Source organism: Camarhynchus parvulus, chromosome 4 (genome assembly GCF_901933205.1).
Source record: "Camarhynchus parvulus chromosome 4, STF_HiC, whole genome shotgun sequence".
Lineage (NCBI taxonomy): Eukaryota > Metazoa > Chordata > Aves > Passeriformes > Thraupidae > Camarhynchus > Camarhynchus parvulus.
Genome location: NC_044574.1, coordinates 11,502,824 through 11,527,945, shown reverse-complemented (window position 1 = coordinate 11,527,945; position 25,122 = coordinate 11,502,824). Strand labels below are relative to the sequence as shown.

General features: G+C 37.3%; 1 protein-coding gene across 1 annotated transcript in view; it reads left to right on the top strand.

The window, feature by feature from the left end:
* The window catches only part of SORCS2 (sortilin related VPS10 domain containing receptor 2), a 534,484-nt gene that overhangs the window by 483,821 nt on the left and 25,541 nt on the right, over positions 1–25,122 (top strand). Inside the window, 9 exon segments of the mRNA XM_030948300.1 lie at positions 6,604–6,724; positions 7,999–8,132; positions 8,726–8,854; positions 10,566–10,737; positions 14,386–14,572; positions 18,406–18,539; positions 19,689–19,812; positions 21,548–21,660; positions 23,275–23,400. Of these exon segments, the coding sequence (XP_030804160.1) occupies positions 6,604–6,724; positions 7,999–8,132; positions 8,726–8,854; positions 10,566–10,737; positions 14,386–14,572; positions 18,406–18,539; positions 19,689–19,812; positions 21,548–21,660; positions 23,275–23,400 (1,240 nt within the window).

Genomic DNA, 25,122 nt, shown 5'->3' with positions numbered 1-25,122 from the left:
GAGTTAAGGAGAGCATTACCTGTTGGCAGTGGCTACACTAATGTACATCCTTCCCTGCCACCATCTCATCAGTTTACTCCTCAGCTAGGTATTTTCTACATAGATTTTGGCATGTCTTGCTGTATGTTCAAAGACACTGTAATAATATGAACCACAACAGGCAGAACAAAAAGAAGATTGTCACATTTATTTGCTTTTTCAGGGATATTTTCATCATTCATAGTAAAGGTCTATGTGAGGCAAAGGACTCAGCTCTTTGAAGTCACCATAAATTGACAAGACTTCCAACTAATCCTTTTATGTAGAAGATAACTGAGAAAGATGCTTTTTTTTAATGCAAATGGTCTTTGATATCTAGTGAACTGTAAGGTAGATTGAATATTTAATCTGAAATTGCAGTTATGTTATAAAAATTATCAGAGAGATCTGAGAGTTAAAAAATATACAAAACATGAGAGTTAAAAAATATACTAAACAATAAGTTCACTGACCATTCTATTTCCTTCTCATACGATTTACTGCTGGAAAGGAGGCCTCATATTCGGAGCAAGGTAGAAATATAATTTTGACAAAGCTCTGTGACTGCTTGCATTTAAGAGAAGACAGAAGAAATGTTAAAACAATTAACTAGCATCTCTCATAGTGTGGTTTCCTTTCCCACCTTGATCATATACTCACTGTTAGCTACTGAGGTTTAGATCTGTGAAGAATTTTGGGTACATGCTTGGACAGCTTTGCTTACGTGCTCTCCAGAGGAATTTAGACCTATTATCCAAGAGAGAGCCCTTGAGATGCCCATCTCACCTGTGTGTGGGGCCCTCAACTGACCCTGATTCAAATCCTACTGTCAGTAGCTCCATACTTTTGAAGTCTCTTTCAAAAAAAACTAGAGGCCACCCCCAAGTGGAATATGAAGTTAGCAGAGTATGCCAACAGGGCAGCTCATCACTGTGCAGACACTCTGCTGCAGTGTCCTGTTCTGAACATCACAGCTGATGGCAAACTCATACAGAGGAGAGAAAAAGCCAGTGCAGCACTTGGAGATTAAGGCAGTGAGTCTAGAGTGAAGGAGGCTTCTGATTTCAAACAAAAGTGACTGTGCATCACTAGTTGTCAGTACGCAATTGTCATCACTAGTCCTCAGCACAACTGCAAAACTTGCACAGGTTTAGTTGCTACATTAAACATCTGAATAAATTCCCCATGTGACCTTTGTGACCTTGGTGAGAAAATCCTGCAGGATCACTCCCACCACTCTGAGGTCTTTGAGTGTTCTCAGGTATTCATGAGTAAAGCAAAACACAGAGACAGGAGATGACACAGCCGCTACTGCTCACCTAAGCAAGGAGTCTCTATTGAATAGGTCTTGTCTGTTGAGCAGAATTTACTGGAAAAGAGTATCATTGCACATAATTTCTGTTAAATTAACTCTGCTTGATTATGAGCTTTATCAGGAACAGAAATAACCAGCAATCCTCCAGCAAATAGTTTAAATGAGTTAGCTTAAAAACTGCATTAAACTGTCTTATCTATCAAATGATGCAATCAAATTAAAAAATTATGTGCTCATAAATGAACTAGGAACAAATGTCCAAAGTTGTTATGGCAACTGAAACACTGAAGTTAAAATTATGGATCCTAAATACTTGCAAATAAAAGTAAATTAATTTCCAAGGTAATTGGAATTTCTTCCAAAAATTATTTATCACAGCATCATCTTTTATAGCTTCAACAGAATTGATTTGATGGCTTTCTAATGAAATATAGTTAATCAAGAGGAAGGTTTTAGTAGCTTATGAATTGCTATCATCTTGATATATAACTTCTCGTCATCAGTTACACTTGCTGCACCATTCCAGTTTTTTTCATTCATATGATTTTATTAATCATACATATTACATATTTTGCACCTGAGCAATTATATTGTGATTGCTGTTATGTATTGCTTTATTGTAGCTCATATTTTTGTCTAATCCATTGAATCCTACTTAATACCTGCCTTAGTTACTTTGAAAAATACTTCTTTTTTTATTCTAGTTGTCTTTAGCAGTGCATTTAAATGTGTTCATGTGAGGTGTCTGCAACACATGCTACTGCAGCAACAGCATTAATAATCATTAAGACTTTTTTTCTCAAACAGTTTGCTAAAGTGGATGCATGTAAAATGCTTCATTCCTTGGAAAATTTACCCTAGGAATTACAAAGCTGTATGTCTGCATTTTTAATGGAATTTGTGACTGTACTGGGACACTTCCTTAAATCTTTGGGATTTTATTTAAGCCAGAGAATGTTGGGAACACTGGTGTTGTTACCGTGCTCTGTGAGAATGTGGTCTTCAGTTTGTAGAATCAGAACAGCCATAGTGGAAATGAGTTTTTAGGGGTTTTTGTTGGTTTCCTTTTTTTTTTTCCAAGAGACTGGACCAACGTGCAGAAATGTCATTTCAGTCTTCTGCTAAAAATCCATGGAAGAGAATGTTGCAGTTCACCCCCTGAAACAGTGGCTTTGCTGTTTGCACATATGGTTTGTTCATATAGCTGCCATATTAGCCCAGTAGATTTTGCATAATTTCCAGAGTAACTTCTATAGTTTTTCTGTTATTATAGGGTGTGGAACTGGACAATATTTATCTAACCTCTGTCTATAATCTTGATATTTTCTAATTTCTCACTCTAGTGGGGCAGAATGAACAACTTCAACATCTTGAGTCGTAACTTCCACAGAATTCTAGAATCATAAAATCATTGAGGTGGGAAGTGACCTCTGGAGATGATCTGGTCAAACCCCTTTGCTCACACGCACCCATCCAGAGCCAGTCACACAGAGCTGTTCCCAGATGGCTTTTGAATATCTCCAAGGGTGCACACTCCAACATCTCTGGGCCCCTGTAACAATGTACCCTCACAGCAGAAATGTTGATTTCTGATGTTCCAAGAAGATTTCCTGTGTTTCATTTGGAGTCTGTTGCCTCTGACCCTGTCACTGGGCGCTACTCAAGACCTGGCTCCAATCCTAGCAAAGAATCTTCTTAGTACCTTCCCTCCAGATATTTATAGACAGTTTTTAACGGTTTCCCCTGAGCCTGCTCTTCTTTGGGCTGAACAGTCCCACTTCTCTCAACCTCTCCTCTTAGGAGAGCTGCTCCCCAGCCCCTTCATCCCTTCACAGCCTTTTGTTGGACTCCCTCCAGTAATTCCATCTCTCACTTGTACTGGGGAGCCCAGAACTGGACCCAGTACTTCACATGTAAACTCACCAGTACTGAGAAAAAATTAGAGAATAATGTGACAGTATCTTTTAAATTTATCCTTGTCCTTAGTCTTTCTTGCCCTTCCTCCAGGTCTCTTTGAAGACAGCTCTTTACTCTGTAACAGGACTCTGCAAACATTTTGTTGTACTTCTCAGCTTTATCTATTCCAGTGGAAAACCCAACTCTTTCAATCATTCTTCGTTGGTTACATTTTCTAAGCAGCTTATGAGTCATTTTGCCCCTCTTCAGATTCATTTTTAGTGGGTCTGTAAATATGCATGTAAAATCCAAAATTAGACACAATATTCTTCAAGAGGCCAGTGCCAAGTTTATCAAAATAATTACCTCCATGTCTTCTGTTTTCGAGTTCTGAATACAACCTAGAATTAGTCTTTCTTATTTTGCAGCAACACTTCATTCTTGTTTTAATTTGACAGAATTACCCAAGTCTTTTATTTGATATGTGAAAGTTATTTTCCATTTTGGTTTCCACCTTTGATATGGGTTTGGGTTTCTTTTTTCGCAAGGACTACTTTTTGCTTGGTTTTGGAGTATGTCATCATATTGATTTCTGAACATTGCTTCCATCATGTCCACTCCCTTCTTTGTGTGTTACCAGCAAAATTTTTTGTCTTTCTTATTTGACCACAATTGTTAATGAAAATATTGACTGTGGACCCGTCATCTCTTTGTGATACATATCTCAAAATATTCTTTATTTGATAACTACCTTTTGAAAATGGATTCTTCTAATTCAATATGTATTTCCATTCCTCTTCACAGTGATTTTATCTGCACTGTTTTCTTTTTTACATTGAGACAATGTCAGGTAGAAATGTGTAACAGTTTTAACAAAGGTCAAAATATGCTACATTTTTTTCTTTCCTTTATCCACTAAGCCAGTTACCCTGTAAAAGGAGAAAATTACATTAGTTTGACATGATTTGGTTTAGATAAATCCGTGGTAGCTGTTTGTTATCATTTTAATTATCTCCAAGGTGCTTAGAAGTGGATAGCTCAATAATTTGTTTGGTATCTCCGTGGATATCAAAATTAATTCTCTAACTCACTGAGCTCTGTTTTGCTCTTTTATATCTCTGGTTCTATATACACACATAAATGTGTATGTGTGGTTGTGTGTGCATATTTATATATATAAGCAACATCTTTCCCTTGCCATAGTTGTTTGGAATCATCCTCATGAGATTTCAAAGATCATTAATAATACTTCAGAGATTTTGTTTTCAGGAGGATGTCACTATTCTGTTCTGCCTTGAACTCAAAACACCGCCTCCTTTCTTCCTCTTTCCTTGACTAATCTGCCTGAGATAGCTAACACAAATGGAGGAAATTTCATTTGTTCTGTAGAAAATACTTTTCTTGAGGCAGGAGTGAAGCTTTAACAGGACTTGGCTACTTGCACTTGAATGTATATTTTTATGAATGAGTTAATAAAAGAAATATAGTAAATTTGTGAAGTTTTGTGATGCCTGGAGCAGCAATCACTGAGGTAGGTAGTTGCATAAGCACATGGTGAATCTGCCTTATGTAAGTAGCTTGTACAGAGAAACAAAGATTTTAGGAAAAAGGTACCGGACATTTTGCATACAAAAGACACTTCCTGTCTGTCAGCAAACCCAGTCATATTGAAACAGGCATTGTGGAAAAAGCAAGAGACCACCTAAGTAGACACTTTATTGAGTATGTAACTAGCAGTGAATAAGATTATATGGTGACAGCAGCTCTTAGGATCCAGCTGAACCAGAAAAAAGAACCAAACCCTTAGGCTCAATGAGAGAAATGGGACCACACACCTATGTGCACATACAGCCAGTGGACTGAGCCACATTTTTTAGTTTGTGTGCATTGCTTCTACTTCTGAAACATAAGTACATTTAGAAGGAAAGGAATTAGATGATCCAAGTCCTTTAATCTCAGAGCCTTACAAGGAAAGAGTAAGACATACAAACTAAATGCATATATGTTGTTTAATTAACTGTACTGCTTGATGTGTGGTTTCCTGTGAGCATGGGTTGTCCAGTCATTATAATGGGAGCATTGTGAGCAATAACCTATTGATATCTACAGCTCTCTGCTGTGGAGCAGAAGCAAAGACACCAGAAAGGAAAGGGGGAAATCACTGTACATCTTTAGTCTCTGTGAACTGTTTTTCAGCCTTTTTGGTAGATTTCAGTGTAGTAAGCCATTTACCAGGGAACACGCTTTGTGTATTGCCTCTGTGCTGGAGAGAATCAATCACTTCTGGTCTACTCCAGTTCCAATCTGAACCTGGAATTCAGGACAAGAGAAATGACTGGGCACTGCATAATGATTTTACTAAAACTGTACTGTTCCTGCTGTGCCTGGATTTGGACAAAACTGAGGGCAAAACAAAAGGAATTAATTACTTTGGACGATACTAAAGCTTGGAATATGAACTCTGTGCAGTATGAACAGCACAGAAATTGTTGGCTTCAGAATTAACCTTAAATTCTTTGGCAAGTAAGTCACATAAGCCTGATACAAACCACAAATACATTTTACTTTTGCCCAAAAAGAGTCTTATCCTTTCTAATTTGTTCTTGGATGTCATATGTACCCATTTTGTTTTGGAAATAAAGATTCTAACTTTAAAATGTTGTCTACTTTGAAAGTGCAGCTTGTTTTTTAAAGCAATGAGATTTCCTTTTTTTTATTTCCCCACTACCCACAAAAATTATACCATTTGTGGCTGGTTTTTGTTATACATTGAACTATCTGAAATGAAGAAGAGACTCTGAGTTCTCCAGCACACTGTGAAGACGTAGTGTATTCCTTAGAAATAAAAAAAATATCATGATAATGCTGTGAGTTTAACAATAGCACATTGCCATCTGAAGACTGTAGAAATTAACACAAAATCCCACAAGAAAAACAACTGAAGAAATTGCAAATCATAAGGAATGAGCAACAAAGCTGGAAACTGACTCTGGTGATCTGGGTTTCTGCTCCCTGATCTGAGCTTCCTGTCAAAATCTGAGAACTGTCTGTTTCACATAGCAAGATAATAGACAAAAATTTCATTCCAAATTAGAAAATATTATTTCCTATTTAATTTCTGGATACTTTGCTACAGAAAAAAACCTTTAACATATGAGTTCTATCTCTTCATTGTAAAGTTTCACACAATTGACAAATGTTTCCTAGCTAGACTCATTGTACATAGAAGAGGAATAGAAGCGGAAGAAAAATTAACCTGGCACCTTTTAGCAGAGAACTACGACTGTGGATAGGAAAAGATAAGACTGAAACTTTGAATCTCAGCTGTATGGTATTTCTTTGCAGTCAGAGTTTCCTTTTGGTCTTTTGTTCAGAGTCTTTGGACATATCAGCTACCGTTCAGACTGGGAACTGGTAAAGGTGGACTTCAGACCATCCTTCCCCAGGGAGTGCACTGATGAAGACTATGAGTCTTGGGAGCTCACAAATCTGCAGGTATTCACAGTTTTATGTTAACTGACAAAACTTTTCCATAGCTCTCAGATTCATATAGAGTTGCGTGCTAAGAAAATGTTTCCAAATTGAATTCGGATGCTACACCCACAGCTTAGTCTCCTTATGCTGATTTCGCTGGAGTTTAAAGTCAGAGAGGATTTTGTGTTCCCTTTGGTTGTGTGATCTGTGTCCCAAAAAAGGCAGAAGTATATCTGGGGGGCTGCCATAATAATAGGTGGTCCTGCTGGGTTGGGAGGCATGTCCCATGAAGTGAAGTGTGTAATATTGATTGAAACAATTTCAACATGTAGTCATGTTCTGCCAACTTCCTGACCACATACCATACTTATATATAAATTGCCATTAGTAAAGTCCATTCCAGAAGTAATTTAGGATCTCAGTGGACCAATCATGTAATGGAGTCCAGTTGTTTTGGGCAATACCCTTTCTGCAGTAATGCACTAAGGCTGTGCTAATCACAATGCTCTGGCCAAATCCACTTTTCAGAAGCTAAATTTCTGGACAAAGTACTGATTAAAGAGACCAATATGTGGTGGAATTTTTTATTAAATGGAACACATCATATTTATTCATAATAATTCTGATTTTTATGTTTTACTTCTTCCACCAGGGTTGGTTTATTTTTTGCATACTACTAAGTGTTACTCCAGCTCTCATTTTTTAGTTCTCATGACTAATTTTACACCTCCTGTTTGAGACTGCTGTGTGTATACAAAGAATGTTACACAGATCTGAGCCTGAAGAGTAACAGTATCTTGGCGTATTGGCATTGAAATATCTTTCAGAAATTAGAAACTACTAAAATGACTTTGGCAGAGTACTTGCAGTTGCCCATTTACCAATGGAGTGTGCATGGAGAGAGTTCATTCTGTGTCCTCATGGTTGGTGCTTCAAATGGACAGCCAACATGAGATATGAAGATTTAGAGAAGTTCAGCTATCTGCAGCCAGATGAAATTTTTAAATGGCCATTCTGAGCTCTGCATGCAGGTTGGGCACTCATGAAACATAAATTGCACTTGCATTTTCATGTGCATCTTCAGATTTGTGTCCTGGAAATATAGCCTATGTTACAACTCTGTAATGACCTGTTAGTGGACAGCAGTGGATATGAGGGCTTTCTATACCTATATATCTGAGATCAGAGGGTTGATAAGGTTTATAGTCTTGGCAGCAAGACCAGCCTTTCTCAGGACAACACAGGGTCTGTTTGTGGAGGTTCTGTTGCAATAAGTCCAGCGCTTTGATATTCAGGGTGATCGTTGCATCATGGGCCAGCAGAGAAGCTTTCGGAAGAGGAAGATTTCATCTTGGTGCATTAAAGGAAAAAGTTTCACCTCAGCTCTCACATCCAAAGTTTGTGAATGTGTGAACACTGATTACTTATGGTGAGTCTGTCTGTGGGCCTTTTGACTTATTTCTAATAAATATTTAAGTAGAGTTTGAGATGGGTTTATTTTCCTCCTTTTGCCCCTGTTCCCATAGCCATGTATAAGCAAATGAGAAACCTGTTATTGAATAACAGCTTTCTTTTGCACTTGCATTTGTTTAAAAATGTTGCCATGTTTAAGTATTTGTTTCACCTGACTGAACAGATCCTGATGTTTTTCTCTATTGATCAAGACTTGAAAAATGACCATTGAATTAATTTTAAAGGCAAGCTTAAAAAAAAAAAAAAGAAAAGAAAAGAAGTGGTTGGTCTGAGTGTCAAAGGAGTCAAAGGAAACCTTTAAAAAAATCTTTTTTTACCAAGGGAGGTAATTTTGCAGAACTGACAGAGTAATTGCAACCAGTTTTTCCACCAAGTGTACACAACTCCCACTGAAATTAGAACAGAATTGGCTTCATCAACTTGTATGTTCATCCAGTAGAATAACACTGAAAAAATATGTTGACTTTGAAAAATGTAGTCTCATTCACCCCATACTGGATTGCAGAGTGAAGTGGGGGTAGTAGCATGTTTGGTGTTGATGTTTTTCAGTGATTACGGGTTTGAGCGCTCTGCACCTCTGAAGCTGGAGTCGAGCAAATGCTTTGCTGACTTTTGGTTTAACCCAGAAGCACCTCCTGAAGACTGTGTGTTGGGGCAGGCATACACCAGCAGCACTGGGTAAGCTGATTTTGCATTTCATGGGCTTGATGACGCTTCCAGAGAGGGGTAGAATATTTCAATCAGCAGCCTCAAATGTGGTTTAAAAGAAATTCATATTTAAATACTTAAATGGAGTCTACAAGAGAGCTGGAGAGAGACTTTACACAAGGACACGTAGTGACAAGACAAGGGGAAATGGCCTCCAACTGAAGGAGTGAAGGTTTGGATTAGATAATAGGAGAAAATTCTTTGCTGTATGAGTGGTGAGGCACTAGCACAGGTTGCCCAGAGAAGCTGTGAATTCCTCATACCTGGAAGTGTTGAAGGCCAGGTTGGAGGGGGCTTTGAGAAACCTGGTCTAGTGCAAGGTGTCCCTGCCCATGACAAGAGGGTTAATAGAGAGGTCTCTTCCAACCTGAACCAGTCTATGTTTCTATGAAATGTAAATTAGGCAAACTGTAAAAACAGTTCTGATTCTGACACAGAGCATGAGCAGAAGGTTCCTACAGACTAATGAAAGGAAAATATTGCCTTGTGTGTTCACAGCAGTTTAAAAACTAATCCGTTTGAGAAGAGGGTGAGCTGTCTTTTCAAAATTTCAATTTTTTTGATAATATTTTGTATCTATTATTACACTTCTGATAGGAATGTTCATGGGCCTTTTAGCTCATTTCTTGGGTTCAGAGTAATTTTCAGTTTGGATCCAATGAATTACTCTGAGGAACTGACAACATCTCACAGAATTTCCAAGTTTCTCACTTCCATAAGGGTAAGGAGTTCTGTGGAGAACAGATTCTTTTCCTGACCATATGGGACACTCAGAATCAAAGGAAAGCTTTAGTAACTATAAACAATGCTGCATAGAATATACACTACAATGTAGTCTGACGTCTGTGCTGAGAATAACTTGCAGCTGGCATCTATTCTGGCTTATCGTAACACCATCACAGTCAGTTGTAGAGATGAGAACCAAATGCTGAAATGTCCAATCTGGCAATAGAATCACAGTCTCTGTGTATATTTACCTTACAGAGGAAAATGCTGCCTTTTGGGTTGTGGCTGACAGCTGGGGTATACAGAGTGGGAATTCAAAAGAATGAAATGTAGCTCTGATCGTAAAGGATGTTTAAAACTAGCATACCTGTGTGAAAGTGATCTGTAAATAATTACTGTACACATCCGACCGTTTCATTATTAGCACTTTAAAAGTGTGAGTCCTTTCACTATTTATATGGTTGTATTAAACAAATGCTTTAAGTGTTTTAAGAAACGAATGGATTTGGAAGCAGGAGTTAAGCAATTAGTTAATGTAAAAGTTGTTTGGTCTAATTTCTTCCTGATCTGTGGGATTTGAACCAAGACTTCTAGACCATTGAAGACTTGGATGCTAGAAAAGGGGATGACAGAGAGGACAGCAGACTGTCTAGGTCCCCGAGGGCTAGTCAGGCATGTTTCTAAGTTGGAAAACACAGAATCTTCCAATGCATGCGAGTGAAATTCTCGTCCATGCTCCACGCCCTTTCTTTAGCAGGTTTCCCCAGTAAAGGCAATGAAAGTACCCCCGGTGAAAGTACTTGTGTTGTTAGTTGGCTTGGATCATTTGCAATCTTCTCTCTTTGTGAACCCAAGGAAAATGCAGTAGCCTCAATCACACATGCATTTGGTGCCTTTGCTGGCATTCTTTTGCTTACCTCCAACTCACTGTGCCCACTGTTTACTGTTTTTGCAGGTACAGGAAAGTTGTTTCTAATGTGTGTGAAGGTGGAGTAGACCTGCAGCAGAACTTAGCACACCATATGTGTCCATTGATTGCTCCCAAGGGACTTCAGATCAGCATCAGAGAAGAAAGTCTGGCTGTAAGGCCTGGGGAAGACATCACCTTCATTGTCCAGCAAGAGCAGGTAGTAATAAACATTGGCTACATGGAAGTTGAATTGCTGATTTTAGGGTTAGTTTCATTCCTACCTGTTTTGCTGCTGACTGAAGATTAATTTCTGCTTGAGACAAATATTAACAGCTTTCTAAATACTGAAACTTGATTTCAAGTGAATAAGATAAGCCAGTAAACTCAGTGAATCTCGAAATTCCACACGCAGAACAGGATTTCTCTCCTCAGCAGAAAAAGCACTGGTTTCTTGGAAAGTCAGAGTAACTGGATTAACAAAGTCTTTGTGGACTGAAAACTTCAACTGCTGTATCAGAGAAGAACAAAAATTGAGAGAACATTTAATACTTGGGTTTAAGTGTTTTTGAGAATCAGCCTTTCAGAAAGGAATGAGGCAAAGACTTACAGAAATCAGCAAATAGCTCAGCATAAGAATATTTTTATATATTAGTTGTTTTGCCAAAGATACAGGGTTTTTTTCTGTTTATTGAGAGACAATTCCCTAAGGCCCTGACCAACAGCAGCGAGTAACTCTTGGATGAATTGTTTGCAATGGGTTTGTTTTCTCATGCTTGTTTTTTAGCATTAAGCTATAACTGCTCTGCTCAGGTTACCAGAGTATTGTAATCCTGGCTAACCCCACTGGTTTGCAAGAACTTGAAGAAAGTTCACACATTTTGGCAAACCTGTGCTGTATAAATCGAGCACTTGGAATTTATTTCTGTAATAGAATCAAGAAGGTTACATGCAGAGCACTGGGCTGCTTAATGCTTCACAGGCTCTGTCCCAGTGCGTGCAGTGCCCCAGCAGTTTGTGTGGCAAGTCCTGCTGCCTTCTCTTTTTAGAGTTTGTTTGGAAATGTTTATTGTAAGCCAAGAGCATTTGGTTACAATTTGGACTCTAATGATTTTGATTGGCAGTTTGACTTTCTTCCTACTGAAGCTTTAATGAATCTCTGTGGCAATATGAAAAACATTTAAAATTATTCAAAAATCTCCAGAAATAAGGGATCTTGAAGAGAATCCCTTGCTGTGTCTTTTGGTGTACTCTTTGCTCCATACATCAAAGAGGAAGATGGATTTAGAAGAAATATAGCAGTTTGGTGCCCTCTATGGCTAAGAATAATATTTAAACTCAAATGTTCTGAGCACTGCTTAGGACTTAATCTGTATGACAAAGTCCAATGAGAATTCATAACAATTATTGAATTTAAGAATCAGCTCTACTACAACAAACCAAAACATACTGCATTCTCTGGTGAACAAAATTAATTTGCTGGTTTCTGTGAATGCATGTTGTTAGATGCAGGAATACCAGACATCAGAGAGGAAAGGAAGCAGGCTTCTGGTACATTTTGGGCAGTTTGCAACACTCATTAGAAATAGTAACAACAAATAAATACACCATCATGGTCATAGTTTTTCCTAAATTTTGTTGGCTGAATATATGAATAAATAATGTCATGACAATCTCCTATTTTTTATGGAAGTGGATGCCCCAATTCCTTATAGTTTTATCTGCCTTTTCCCTTTGTCACTGGTTTGCTATCTCTCCATACTCTGTCTTTACTGGCCAGGAAATAGAAATATCCTGGTGTTTTGAAGAAAGCACCCTCATCTTTACACTAGGGAAGTTATTAGAATAAAACACTAAGAGAACCTTCCCCTACTGTCTTTCAATGCTGGTTTCTGTCTCACCTGGAAAAAAAATGCATGGACACTTGTTAGCATTAGACAGAGTGAAAAAGAATTGCATGCAAGCTGATGTCATCTAAAGAGATTCTGCTTACTGAATTGCTGGCAAGGAGATATCTCTTCTGCTTTAAACTTTAATAATATATTATCTCCTCTGCAAAATTCTCCTCTTCTGTTGTCAAAGTAAAGGTGTTATTTGGGAAAAAACTATTCACAATGAAGAGCCTTTCACAGTCCTTTATGTGTCTGTAAATATGGTGCTTAGGTATTTGATAATCCTACAGGTTCCTTATTATGGGTATTTTTTACATTATAAGCAATGTTGTTTCATGTGATAAAACATGGACGAAAATCATCCACACTGTGAAATAATAAAAGGAGGAAATAATAGTATGTTTTCCTTCCTTTTGGAAAGGTAATGGCAGGGTACATGGGTTCTAGGCATGGAACCTCCTTTGATTTTCAAAGAATCATAGAAATATAGACTGACAGGTTGGAAGGGACCTCAAGGATCATCTGGTCCAACCTCTCTTGGAAAAAGCATAGAGCTGGATAAGATGCCTGGCACCTCTCCTGCTAAATCAATAGAATAGAATAGAATAGAATAGAATAGAATAGAATAGAATAGAATAGAATAGAATAGAATAGAATAGAATTCTGGATAATTCATCAGTTTCCTGGGGAGATTATTGCAATCACTGATCGTTGTCATCATGAAAAGAATTACATTAGTGCTGCCTTTTAGGATTAAATTTTGAAATAAAACAATTTCGGAGAGTGGCTTTTGGAGAAATGAAGTGATTTTGAATACTTTAATGTCAGTCCTTTTCTGCTTTGATGGCCTTTCCTGTCGCTTGACCAGCATATGGGTGTATACATTCCTTTCATAGAGGAAAGGAAGTTGTTGAAACCAATACTTGTGTTTCCACAACAAAGAGGCTTTTCTATGAAGCCTAGCCCTGCAGCTTGCCATGATCTCTGGGAAGCAAGCAGAAACATCCACACTGCTGGAGGTCAAGGAATCAGGACCCCTTGCTCAGGCAGTGCTGCCAGTAGCATTGAGAAAGTGTTGCTGCTCACAGCTAAAATGAATTTTCCTTTGACTGCATCCAAATGACAGGTCCATGTGACACAGGCCTGATTTCTCTCTTGAGCAGCTATGCCATGACAACATGAATGATGGGCATGTGTGTCCTCTGACAGTGGTATCAGCCTTGTGGTACGACACAGGAACACAGTGTCGCTTAAAGGAACACTTACCAGAAGTATTATGAATTATAAATTCCATGAGCTATTTGACATGATAGAATTATTTGACTGAACTTTTAAACCATTTCCCAAACTCAGCTTTATTAAGCGTGCATCTAATTTTGCATTAGAGCATGTTAACTCTTAACATGCTGGTAGCTCAATGTGACGCTCTACAACTCTGTATGAAGATCCCAGCTTGGGTCTTAAAGGCCACATGGTTGACAGTGAGAATGTATGGCTGGAAAGTGCTGTGGAGAACATCTAAGCCAATTGATTTTACTTTATAACTGCAAAAACTAGAAGCTCATGTGATGAGTAGTAAATTGCTAAAATAGCAATCTTCAGCTGCTTACAATCACATGAGCATCACTTTTGAACTTGGGGCTGCCCTGCACCATTATATTACATAATGTCCAGCTGCGTTAAGAGAAGAGTGATGGTTTCTGTGCCATACAACTTGGTTAGTGGTCTGGGGTATATAATCTTAAGGTAGCACCTTGCTCTCTAAACATGGTATTCTCTCTGTTAGTGCACACAGCATCTGTTGCACTAATGTAATTGCCATGGCAGTAGTGGTTTTACTGCAGCTGTTGCAGTTGGGTCAAGATGTCTGACTGGGGCTGAAAACGCTGTTGTGATTCCGTAAAAGGTTATGAACATGTGTCCTGTCTATTTTGGTTGTGGCCATTGCAGATGTTTTTGATGTGTTTTCCTTTTAGGGTGATGTATTGAGTACCAAATACCAGGTAGATCTTGGGGATGGCTTTAAGGCGATATACGTGAACCTGACGATGACTGGAGAGCCCATCCGTCACCGCTACGAGAATCCCGGGATTTACCGCGTCTCCGTGAAGGCTGAGAACGTGGCTGGGCATGACGAGGCTGTGGTGTTCGTCCAAGTCAACTGTAAATCAGCTCTTTGGTTTTCCTTCTTTGGCCACTGTGTACAAACCTCATGTCAGCTGTGAAGGGGGAAAGAAAATTGCCAGTCACAGTTAGGAAAGACTGTATTTTTTTGACATCCTCATGCAGTCTTGCACTGTTGTGTGTTGTTAATGCTGAGGCTTGTATACCTAATCCAGTAGGAGGTCAGAATCAGCTTTGTTTGGATTTGGCAGAAGGATGGTTTATTAATCTTTTAAATAACAAGCATGCCTCAGTATAAATTTCAGGTTTGATCCATCTTCCTGATTCAACAACCCTTGTCAGCCTTAGCAGCTAAAATTTAATACTTTGAGCTATGTCTTTGTAGAGCTTCCAGGTGCAGTGTAAAGCAAGTTAACTAATGTGTAGGGAAATATGAGTTCTTGTATGATTCTAAAAATTAGTCAAAATCTCAGTGGTTCTAAATCTAAGTTTTAGGTAGTTAATTGTCACAGAGTTTTAAATGGTGCTTGGATATAACTTCATGTTTGCAGGCAGTATTACTTGACTTGTATTTCTCTTCCTCTCCTTAATTAAGACTGAAAAAACTCAATCAAACAGATATAAAATAAAGAATAGCACGGCCCAGGGAATATCATGCACCATTGCAAGCTTAATGTACCTCAGTCATCTCATAACTGAAATGAAGAAGGAAACTCAAAAGTGGAACTGATTTCTCCTCTTCCTTTGAGATTCAAGAAAGCTATTGCTTGTTTTCAGATGCGTCAAAAAAATTCAGAAACGTGTAACATCAAAGGGAAAGATACTCATCTTGCATTCTCCAGGTGTCTGTTTCTCTCTGTTGTGAGTGATGTGTCTTCCATCCTAATCCCAAAGCAGTGGAAATCACTGGAGCCATATACCAGGTTATGCACAGAGCCATCTGCTTTATGTCAGCTTGTCTAGTGACTGCTGATATTTTTGGTTTTTGCTAGTCAGTGTCCTTGAGTTCAGTTTCCAGTTCTTTGAGTAGCAGACAAAGCCAAACACATTCATGCTAAAGACCAGTCTCCTGTTTGTATCAAGCATAAAGAATCAGAATCAAATTTTACAACTCAGTTTCATTATCTGTTTCTTTGTTGTGTTTGTTTTTTAAATCATTTGACAACTTCAGAGAGCTCAGATAAATTACTTAGGGCTTCACCGTTACTTTTGAGAAGCTTCTAGGTGCTGAGAAGTGGAGTAGGCAAAGAAATAGTAGATCTATACAAGCAATGAACAGGAAAAAACTCTGTGTGACGTTCTTCTCTCCAAGAATAACTTCTAAACCTTCAGAATGACAAGCAGTAGCAAGCCCTGATGGAAAGCAGAAGACTTTCTCAAAGTGTGCTTTTAACATGGCCTATGTTAGAATAAACAGTAAAACTAAAAGATGTTGATTCTCTTTTATGCAGCAGATTTTAAAATTGCAGAAAGCAGAGTTGTTTTACACAAGTTAAATGACTGATGCATTAGGGGGGCTTTGGTGCTGAAGTGCAGAGGCAGCAGGGCGCTGAAGCAGATGTGATTCCTTCCTGAGCCTGCCCCTGGATGCTGCACAGGACTGGCAGACTCATGGAAGTGTGTTACACAGCCTGATTGAATAAGTACTTTCCACGTGATTTGCTCTGTTTAATTTTTTTAGGTAAATTACAAGATTTGAGGAAATTAGTTGGCACTAATTAAACTACAATTTCTGTGTTCTAGTGAAACACTGATAGCCATTAAGGGACATTTTTCACTGTAGAATACCATGAAAGCAGGGGTCTCTGTAGCATCTTCTTTCAGGAGTCAGCAGTCTCCAACTGATGTATTATTCCCAGGGAATTTTTTGAGAGGCAAATGGTAGAGGAAATCTTTTCACTTCTGCCAGGTGGCTATGTGATACTCTTTAATGCAGGACAATTATGAGAATTTTGGCCTGTCATCCAAATCATACTTTCTGATCCAGATTAAACAATCTACAACTTTCTAATGAACTGCAAGAGAAATTAGAAATTAGAATTAGCATAAATGTGAGTAGGCAACTGTAGAGGCCCAAGAACTCAGAATAAAAATAACTAAAGAAGAACTGCATACATCCATTAATACATATTCGTCATGCATTTTATTTTTCATGGAACCATGACCTGTATAGTGTAGAACTTTGGAAACTACTGAAATTTTAACTTAGTTAAATAGAAATCATATAACTTCAGTCTTAATGGTACCTACTTAAGGGTGCTATGAAGCTTGTTCAAATGCGTTATGGAATTGTGTAACAGACAAGCAGAAGGATTTGCAGTAATTATTCTCAGCTCTTTCATATATAGAAAGAGCAAACTTGAAATTACAGTCATCATTCAAGTACAAAGCAGCTTGGCCTCTAAAAATTTTGGAAAAGAAAGTAATCTTCTTCAGGAACAAAACCATATCTCAAAGTAATCAGTTTCCTCTGTGAATATACAGATTTATGGCAGAAGCTAAAAAGTTTCTCAGATCCTTCAAGAAGGAAAATCTATTTCTAGGAGGAACAAATTTAATGAAATTCCTAACATTTCCGAATTTTCTTCAACATACCATCACCAGAGAAGCATTTTTACTCCTCTGGAAGCTACTGAAGAAATAATTTGTTAAAGCACCCAACATTTCTTGAATTCATGTAGGGGGCTAGAGAATTATTGGAGAAAATGTAGAGTAAAATAGAGCCTTACATTCAGATGAAGCACCACACAGACCAAGTGAAGTGACCTGGAAAAGGGCTTTGGACAGCTTGCTCTCAGAAGTTCAGTCAGTTTAGTCAAAATGAAATTAGAAGTGAACCAACAATGACTCAGTTCCTGATACAAAATAAGAGAAATGCTTTAGAGCAGTGTTAATTACCATTAAGTTTGCACTGAGATGAAAAACCTTTGAATGAGTTAAAAGATATTTAGAATGGAGCAGAAATGGATGGGTTAGTATTCATTCTGTGTAATGAATGAATGAGTGGTTTTGTATCCCAGGTAGTTGGTGCAGGTGAAGAAGTTAAGAAATTCTAGTTACCACATGGTACTGTTAGAAAGCTTTTACGTTCAGACATTCTGATAAAGATATACTGGGAAACCTCTGAGGGAAAGATTTCTTTCAACACAGTTATTGTACTGTGAAACAGCACAACACTAATAAACATAACACAAGCAGATAAAACTGTTGTAATGATGCATTTCTTTTAAACAAATAGTAATGTTTATGGTTTTAGTAGTTCAGAAAGGAATAAACTTACTCTAAGGCACATTTTGGAGTCCAGAGGTTATCTATTTTGATTTGCAAATAAATGCTCCCCTGATGTACAGATCTATTTTAAAGCATGAATTAATGAGATTTTTTATGTGAGCCTAACAGCTGATATTTTATAATGAAAATGAGTAGTCAGCAGCATTCTTTTTCAGTTTTCTGATTTTCCCTTAGCAATTTGAGACTTGTTAGATTTCTATTCATTTGATCTTTTGTTACTGAGTTTAAAAAAAAAAGCTGAGATTGCCTTTTCCAGATTTTAACTGAGTATTTGCTTATGTGTCTGGAATTGGACATGAGTGAAACGAATGGGCATGAGAGAAGCCCATTTTGTTGATCTGTCTTATTGCTTTAAGATTTGGTTTGAGGGGTTTTGGGGTCATCTGGGGGATGTTTTGTAGTTGAAATTAAGTCTTTCCAATTATGTCCATAGCTTTCAATATAGATGTAAAAGAGGAAGAATAGGAGGAAGGGAAAATAAATTCAGGACCTTGTGGTAAACAGGTGGGAGGCTTTTGGGGAAGGAGGTGTTAATAAATTGATGAATTCTTGTTCGATGATATTTTTGGAACTTTGTTCAGCTCCACTCCAGGCTTTAAATTTAGAAGTGGTTCCAGTCATTGGGAGAAACCAGGAGGTGAACCTGACAGCCATCATCCTGCCTAAGAACCCTAATTTGACAGTTTTCTACTGGTGGATAGGAAGCAATCTTCAGGTACACACGTGGTTTTGATTATTTCAAGAGATCATTTCAATCCCTTTCCAATAAAGGTTGTCCCTTTCTTTGAAATTTTAAACTGTTTGCTTTGTGGGGGGGAAACAACATTTTCTTCTACTTCATTACCTGTGGGAAAAAACCAGCTTCTAGAGGGGAATGGATTTGGGATCATAACTGGTGAATGATAAAACTTAGATTTATGCACTTGAAGCTAATAACATGTGTGATGTAAATTGAAGTGCTGAACAAATATATATATATAGGTTGTTTGGGTTTTTTCATTGTATAGATAAATGCTTTCTGTGAGTCTAAAATAACTGTCATATCAAAAATAAATGTGTTATCTTAAAGGATATCAAAACATTAAGAGCACTCAAACAATTTAGTGTTATTCATTTGTGGATCAAAGTCTATATAAACATGTCCTAGAGCATTAAATATCCAAGTATTTCTGCTGGGGAATATTTATTGTATAGCTGGGTTAATTTCTTTTAAGGTCATTTTTTCAATAACAGATAAGATGTTTTCTTTATGAGGCAGACTAAGTGTGACAGAAGAATGCTTCAAATAAGTGCAGTGAACTTTCTTCTTGTGAATGTGCTGTCTACCCTAATCCCAGCCTGTTTCTGTTCATCATTATTGACTTTGCCATTGCAAGAAGAGGCACTGAGGGTTTTGTGAAGGGTTTTGTCATTCTTAAGGATGTGGTAAGGGAACAGAGTATCTCAGCTCCACCTTAGAGGTGAGTGTGGCTGGTGCTCTAAGGTGACACCATTAATCCTTTTGACCCTGACATACCCTACATTTTTTGAGGCAAATTAGTTTCTTCATATAATCTTGTAGAGATTGTTAAGTCTCACTCAGACTCCATTCATTTTAGTGGGATCTGGCTGAAAACCTAATACTTGACTGATTACTCTACAAGATATATTTTCCTCATCTGGCTGCTTGATTGTATAAGATCCTTTCAAGGAAAGAAAAATTCTATATTGAAAATTGCTATTGATCGATTTGATAAAATATTGAAAAATTTAAATTTTATGTGAAATTTCTTTGGTGATGTTTTTAACAACAGTCTTTTCCAGCACTGTTCTCATGGTTCTTGCTGAAATTCTGTTTCCAATTGTTCTTTGTTCTTTTTTAAAGCCACTGCTTACATTGGAGAGTTTTCTGGTGACAAAGTTTGCTGAGACAGGTGATGTCAGAGTTACAGTGCAAGTTTCCTGTGGGAGCTCTATGCTTCAGGACTCAAAAGTTGTCCATGTTTTTGGTGAGAAATTAGTCTTCTTCATTTTTTTGTTTCATATATATTTTTATTGGACCTCTAAAACCAGCCCTACCACAAGTGAACCTACTGCAAAATTAAATCTAACGTCAGATTTTATCGTTAAAATTAGAGGCATGAACAATCACTAAATAACTCCGCAAAGCTGAACAGTGGGATTCTATGGGAGGTTTCATCTCAAACATTTTGTTTCCTTTACTTATTTTAAATGTTACTGTGGTTCCCACATGCTATATGTGTTTAAATAGTATTTTGGTCTGTGACTAGAAAGTTTCCCAAAATTTGTAAGTAGTCTAAATACCTCTAAAAAAAAAATAAAATGCTCTCAGCAATGTAATTGCCTTTCATCACAATGTATCACTGTTACCTTGATGTTTATCTGAGATTTTAGATCAAATATAGCTCTGCTGTAATTATTAAATAACCCTTCAGCTCTTGTTCCATACTGTGTCATGGTGTGGCTTTTTTGTGTTTTATTATGTAGTGACAAGGCAGAATATACTGTGGAAAATGCAGTGCTGGGAAATGATTTACATTTGTATTTGTGCTGTCACATGTGGGAATTGTGATAAGTATAAAAGCTTTTATTTTAATGCAGAGCTAAAAGCCTTCAGCTATCATGCAATACAAGACGTGATACATCTCTGTTGTCTGAAGAAGATTCTGTTATTTTTGCTTTTATTATACTTACTATTTTGAAATAATGGCAAAACCCCCACTTATGCTAAATGGAGCTTTTATGAACCTTCTCATTTTCAAAGATAAATGGATATAATATTTATATTACAACTTATAAATGCATCAGCTTTTTAAGAAATCTTTAGAAGTATAACCCTCTTAGTGTGAATACATCAATGGCTTTATCATTCCAGTACTTATTTTGCCAATTCTGATATCAAGAGCATGACAGTACTGGCCATCAGGAAAATAAAGAAACTTTTGAAAAAGAAAGCCATGTTTAAATAAAATTCTGTTGGAAATACTGAGGGGAAGCAGGTTTGACTTGTGCATTTCAGAGGCTCTCTATCCCTGCTTTGCATTAAGTTCCCTAGATTTTCATCCAGGGGTCCTGTAAGGAGAAAGGGAAGATTTTAGAGACTTCTTTCTGAGGATCATCCCATTTCTACTATTTTACCATTTCAGATATTTTTTACAATATCCAGAGAAATATTGTGGGTGTAGCTTTGTTTTATTTTTTCTTCAACGAGGGAAGTAGTTAGCCTTTGTAATATAATTTCTGTTATTATTTTCATATCTAATTTATGGAATAACGTGTTCATTTTATACAGAAAACAGAAATGTGTAATGGAAAAAACCCCACATGCTTTGAGTTTGTTTCTTTTTGGTTTTTTGGTTTTTTTTGATTCAGTGAGAATAAAAATCTATTGGTACATTATCATTTCAAATAAAAGAAACCGATGACTTATTTTTAATATTCCCTTATTGAGCTAGGGGAAAATTATTGGCAACATATGACCCCAGAGCATGTATGTAAATCTGTTTTGTTTCCTTTTCTTCCTCCTTTCTTTAGTCTTTGGGCACAATTTTGATGGTGTTGTTGAAAATACAGAAAGAAATGGAAAGCCTGACAACAGAGAGCAGCAGGGGTCCTAGATACTGCAGTGCTGCACAGCAGAAAGTGCTAAATAGAGACTTTTAGTTCTATCAATCCCCTTTTGCAATCTAGTTTATTTCTTGCTATTTCTTTTTGTTTTTCTAGATCATTTCCATGTTCTTCCTCTGAAGTTTACTAAGGACCTGGACATGTACAACCCCAACATACCGGAGTGGAGGGAAGACATCGGGCGGGTGGTGACGCGACTCCTTGCGAAGGTGCTCCTTCAGATTGGTCATAAAATGTTCCCTCACCAGTTGTAAAGCTTGAAGGTTAAGTTAATACCTTCTCATTTAGAAGGTATTTTGAAATGGAGGCAGAGCAAAATAATAAAGTGAACCTCAGGAGCCACATTTCATGCAAGTTTGAGCTGAGTGTCACTTTTAAGTGCAAGCTGTCGACGATGATATTGTAGACAGACAGTTTAGGTCTAACAGACCCTAATTGGCAATTAATGCTAAATATTGCTCTCTGGGATTAGGGATAGACTTATTAGCAAACACTGCTGACTCCAAAGCGGGAAGAGTTAAGTAGCTTAAATGTGATAGATTTAGAAGCTAAGCAATGTGTAATATAAAAGACATCATCTTTGTGTAAAAACAGAGCAGAAAGAAAGAATTTCCTATGCTTGTTCTGTAACTTTGAAAATTATGTATAATATATAGGCACTCAATTCATGCAGTTGTTTTTCAGAGCATGTTTACAAAAGAAATTTGGATTTGGAATAGCTGAATCCTGTAGGTTAAATCAAGTACAAACTATGCAGTAGTGCTGTGGCATTAGATCACCTCATGGAAACTTTGGGCTCAAGAGCTCTTCAGGCACACACCGTGCCAGCAGCTGAGGGTGCACACGCTGGCTTTCATGAGGGTAGTAGCACTGAGGGACATCTTGATATTGTTTACAAAATATTTGAATTTTAAATCATTTTACTCTTCCTGGATTTGCAATCATGCAAATCAGGTTCTAAACTTTTTGACTTTATAGAGATTCCTGCTTTTTTTTCTTTGAGATTCTTATCAAATGTCAAATTAATTTCTTGCTTTTATCAACTTAAACTCATTTCATAATGAGTTCCATTAGTATCACTCAAAAAATATTTTACTCCCCTATAAAATAACTCTTGCATTTTAATAATTAGTAAAACATTTGCCAAAGTGTATGAAAAATTTAATGGAGTTTCAGAATCTGTTTGGGGAAGGCCAAGGAAAGTGCTCAGGGTATGGTCACTAAAATTGTGTGGTGCATTGTACAAACATGGAGAAATTTGGAACTAAAAGCCAAATTTGCACAAACTATTTTACAGAGATGCACTTGACTTTCAGCAGAGGAATGAAGGTATTCATTACAATTTCAGGAGCTGAACCTTAGTGTTCTTAGTCTCACATTGAAGGACTTCTCCCTGTCCATTAAGCACCTTCCTAAGCAACCTTCAAAAGCTAAAGTTAGCTGTAATGAATATACACTTCTAAGTCTACACTGTGTCTGAATGGCCCACAAAGGATCTTAAACCTCTAGGGATTTTTTTTTTTGTTATGTTACCTCAGAAGTGCTCAGCCATTGCAGAGTTTTTATAAAACCTGAAAACCTCCTCATTTTGCTTCTTTTCTTGATGCCACTGAATTACTTTAATGTGATAACACTTAGGTCTTCCAATATTCAAAGAGCAACTCACATTTCAGTACATTTATGTTTGGCTTTGTTCATATTTCAGCTTCTAGTGGAATTCCCTTTAGATATTAAGGATCTGAACAATGAAGTCTAAAAGCCATATGTGGAGTTACATATGTATTTCATGTAAAACACAAAATGTGTCTCTGTTGTCTTCACAGGAGACCAGTATACCTGAAGAAACACTCATGACAGTTGTGAAACCTGGTCTGCCCACAGCTGCTGACTTGCACGTGCTACTACCAGCAAATCAGCCAAAAAAGAAGAGAAGCATAACAAGTGATAAGGTAACCACAGCAATGCACATCTGCCTAGGACAGCCTTCACCCTGTTTTGCAATAAGTGGCTGTAGTGTCACGGTCTTTATATGAATTTAAGAGGTGACCCCTGCCTATGTCAACATCTCACTCCCATCTGACAAGATACATGTGAACACAACAGCCGCTATGTCTGCTGTGTTTGACAGTGTCCAGACCAGCATAATCTACTTTATGGTATTAGTGTGTTTCTCAAGAATATTTAATATTTGGTCTGTCTTTTAAACAGGAACAGCATTGATGCATGTCATTCTGTGAAGATCCAGTAGAGCAAAGTCTCTGCACTGTCTTCGGAAGGAAATTAGATTTCAGGTCCAAACAAACCCAGAACATTAGTCATTGACCCATAATGTAAAAAGCATCAAGCAAGTATTTTCTGCCCTTGTAAGAAAATCTCATTTTTAATTGGTAAAAAACAAATTTAGTGAACACAGGATTAAAAAGCAGACATTAGTTTCTCCCTAGTTGTTTTCAAACAATGTTTCCTCCATAGTAAAAGACTTCATGCCAGTTAAAAACCAGAAGATTGTTTGGCACTTAAAATTTATTATATTTGTCCTTTTGCTGTGATAGAGAAGAAACATTTTGTTTGTACAAACATTTTACTTCAGTGCAAAGTGTTATGCATATTAGGTCCCTTTAAATTTCAGTGTCTATTTTAGTGCTGTGCTTCAAGGCAGCTTAAAGAGTATCAGTTAAAATCAATTCTTTCTCAGGGTTTTTCTCATGTTTGTGTATGAAACATCATGAGTGAGTTACTTTAAAGCATAAAGAGGAGCAATCCCATGCTGCAAATGATTTGGAAAAGCTTCCATTCAGTGGGGCTGTAGGGATGTCCCAGTAGTGTAGCAGGACACAGTTTTGTAATTAGTTCTCCAGTAAGGCCTTGCAAAGATTTTCTGGAACTAGAGGAGTAGGGGAAGGGAAAGTAATTGTATAATCTGGAGAATATGTGTAGATTTCTGACATTGTTAGGATGAACCAGGTCAGACCCATGGCTGGAGCAGGAACAAGGGAAACAGGAGCAATTACAGCATCCTTTGCTGTGCTGTGATGATAAGTCAGGTACACCAGTCTCACATCTCAACAACGATTGTTTTGTAGAGTAGAGTGCTGTAGAGATGTACAGCCAGTCTTCTTGTGACAGCTGCCTACATTTCTGGTTTTATATTACTGCTAATGGACATTGTTTTAGCTATTGATATGTGCATATAAATTTGTTACTTTAGACTTGAATGGCAAAAATTTTGATAAAATGTGTTATATCAGAATCGATTGTGACTTGAGAAATATCCTGAAAATATATCCTATATAAATAAACTTAGAAGCAATAGCTTCTGGTAAGTCAGCAGGAAAATACTCATGTTGTCATATGTTTAAAGATTCCTTACATTCCTTTCTGTTACTAGAAGAGAATCTTGAAAATTTTTATCATGAATCAGTGGAAAGATGTGCCTTGTCATGCTGCTCAAGCCAGTTCCCAAAGTCAGAGTTGTGACACTTTTGTGAGGACTCAGCAATGCAGAATGTTTTCTGCACATTTGGAAGAGGTGTCCTCAGTAACTTTAAGTTAGACATAGTTATAAAATGTCTTTTCTTAAAGAGAACCATTTTGTTCTTGGCTGGAAACCTTTTAGATTTGGGGAATATTACATTATTTCAGAAAGAGTAAAGGCAATAATTTCTTGCTCA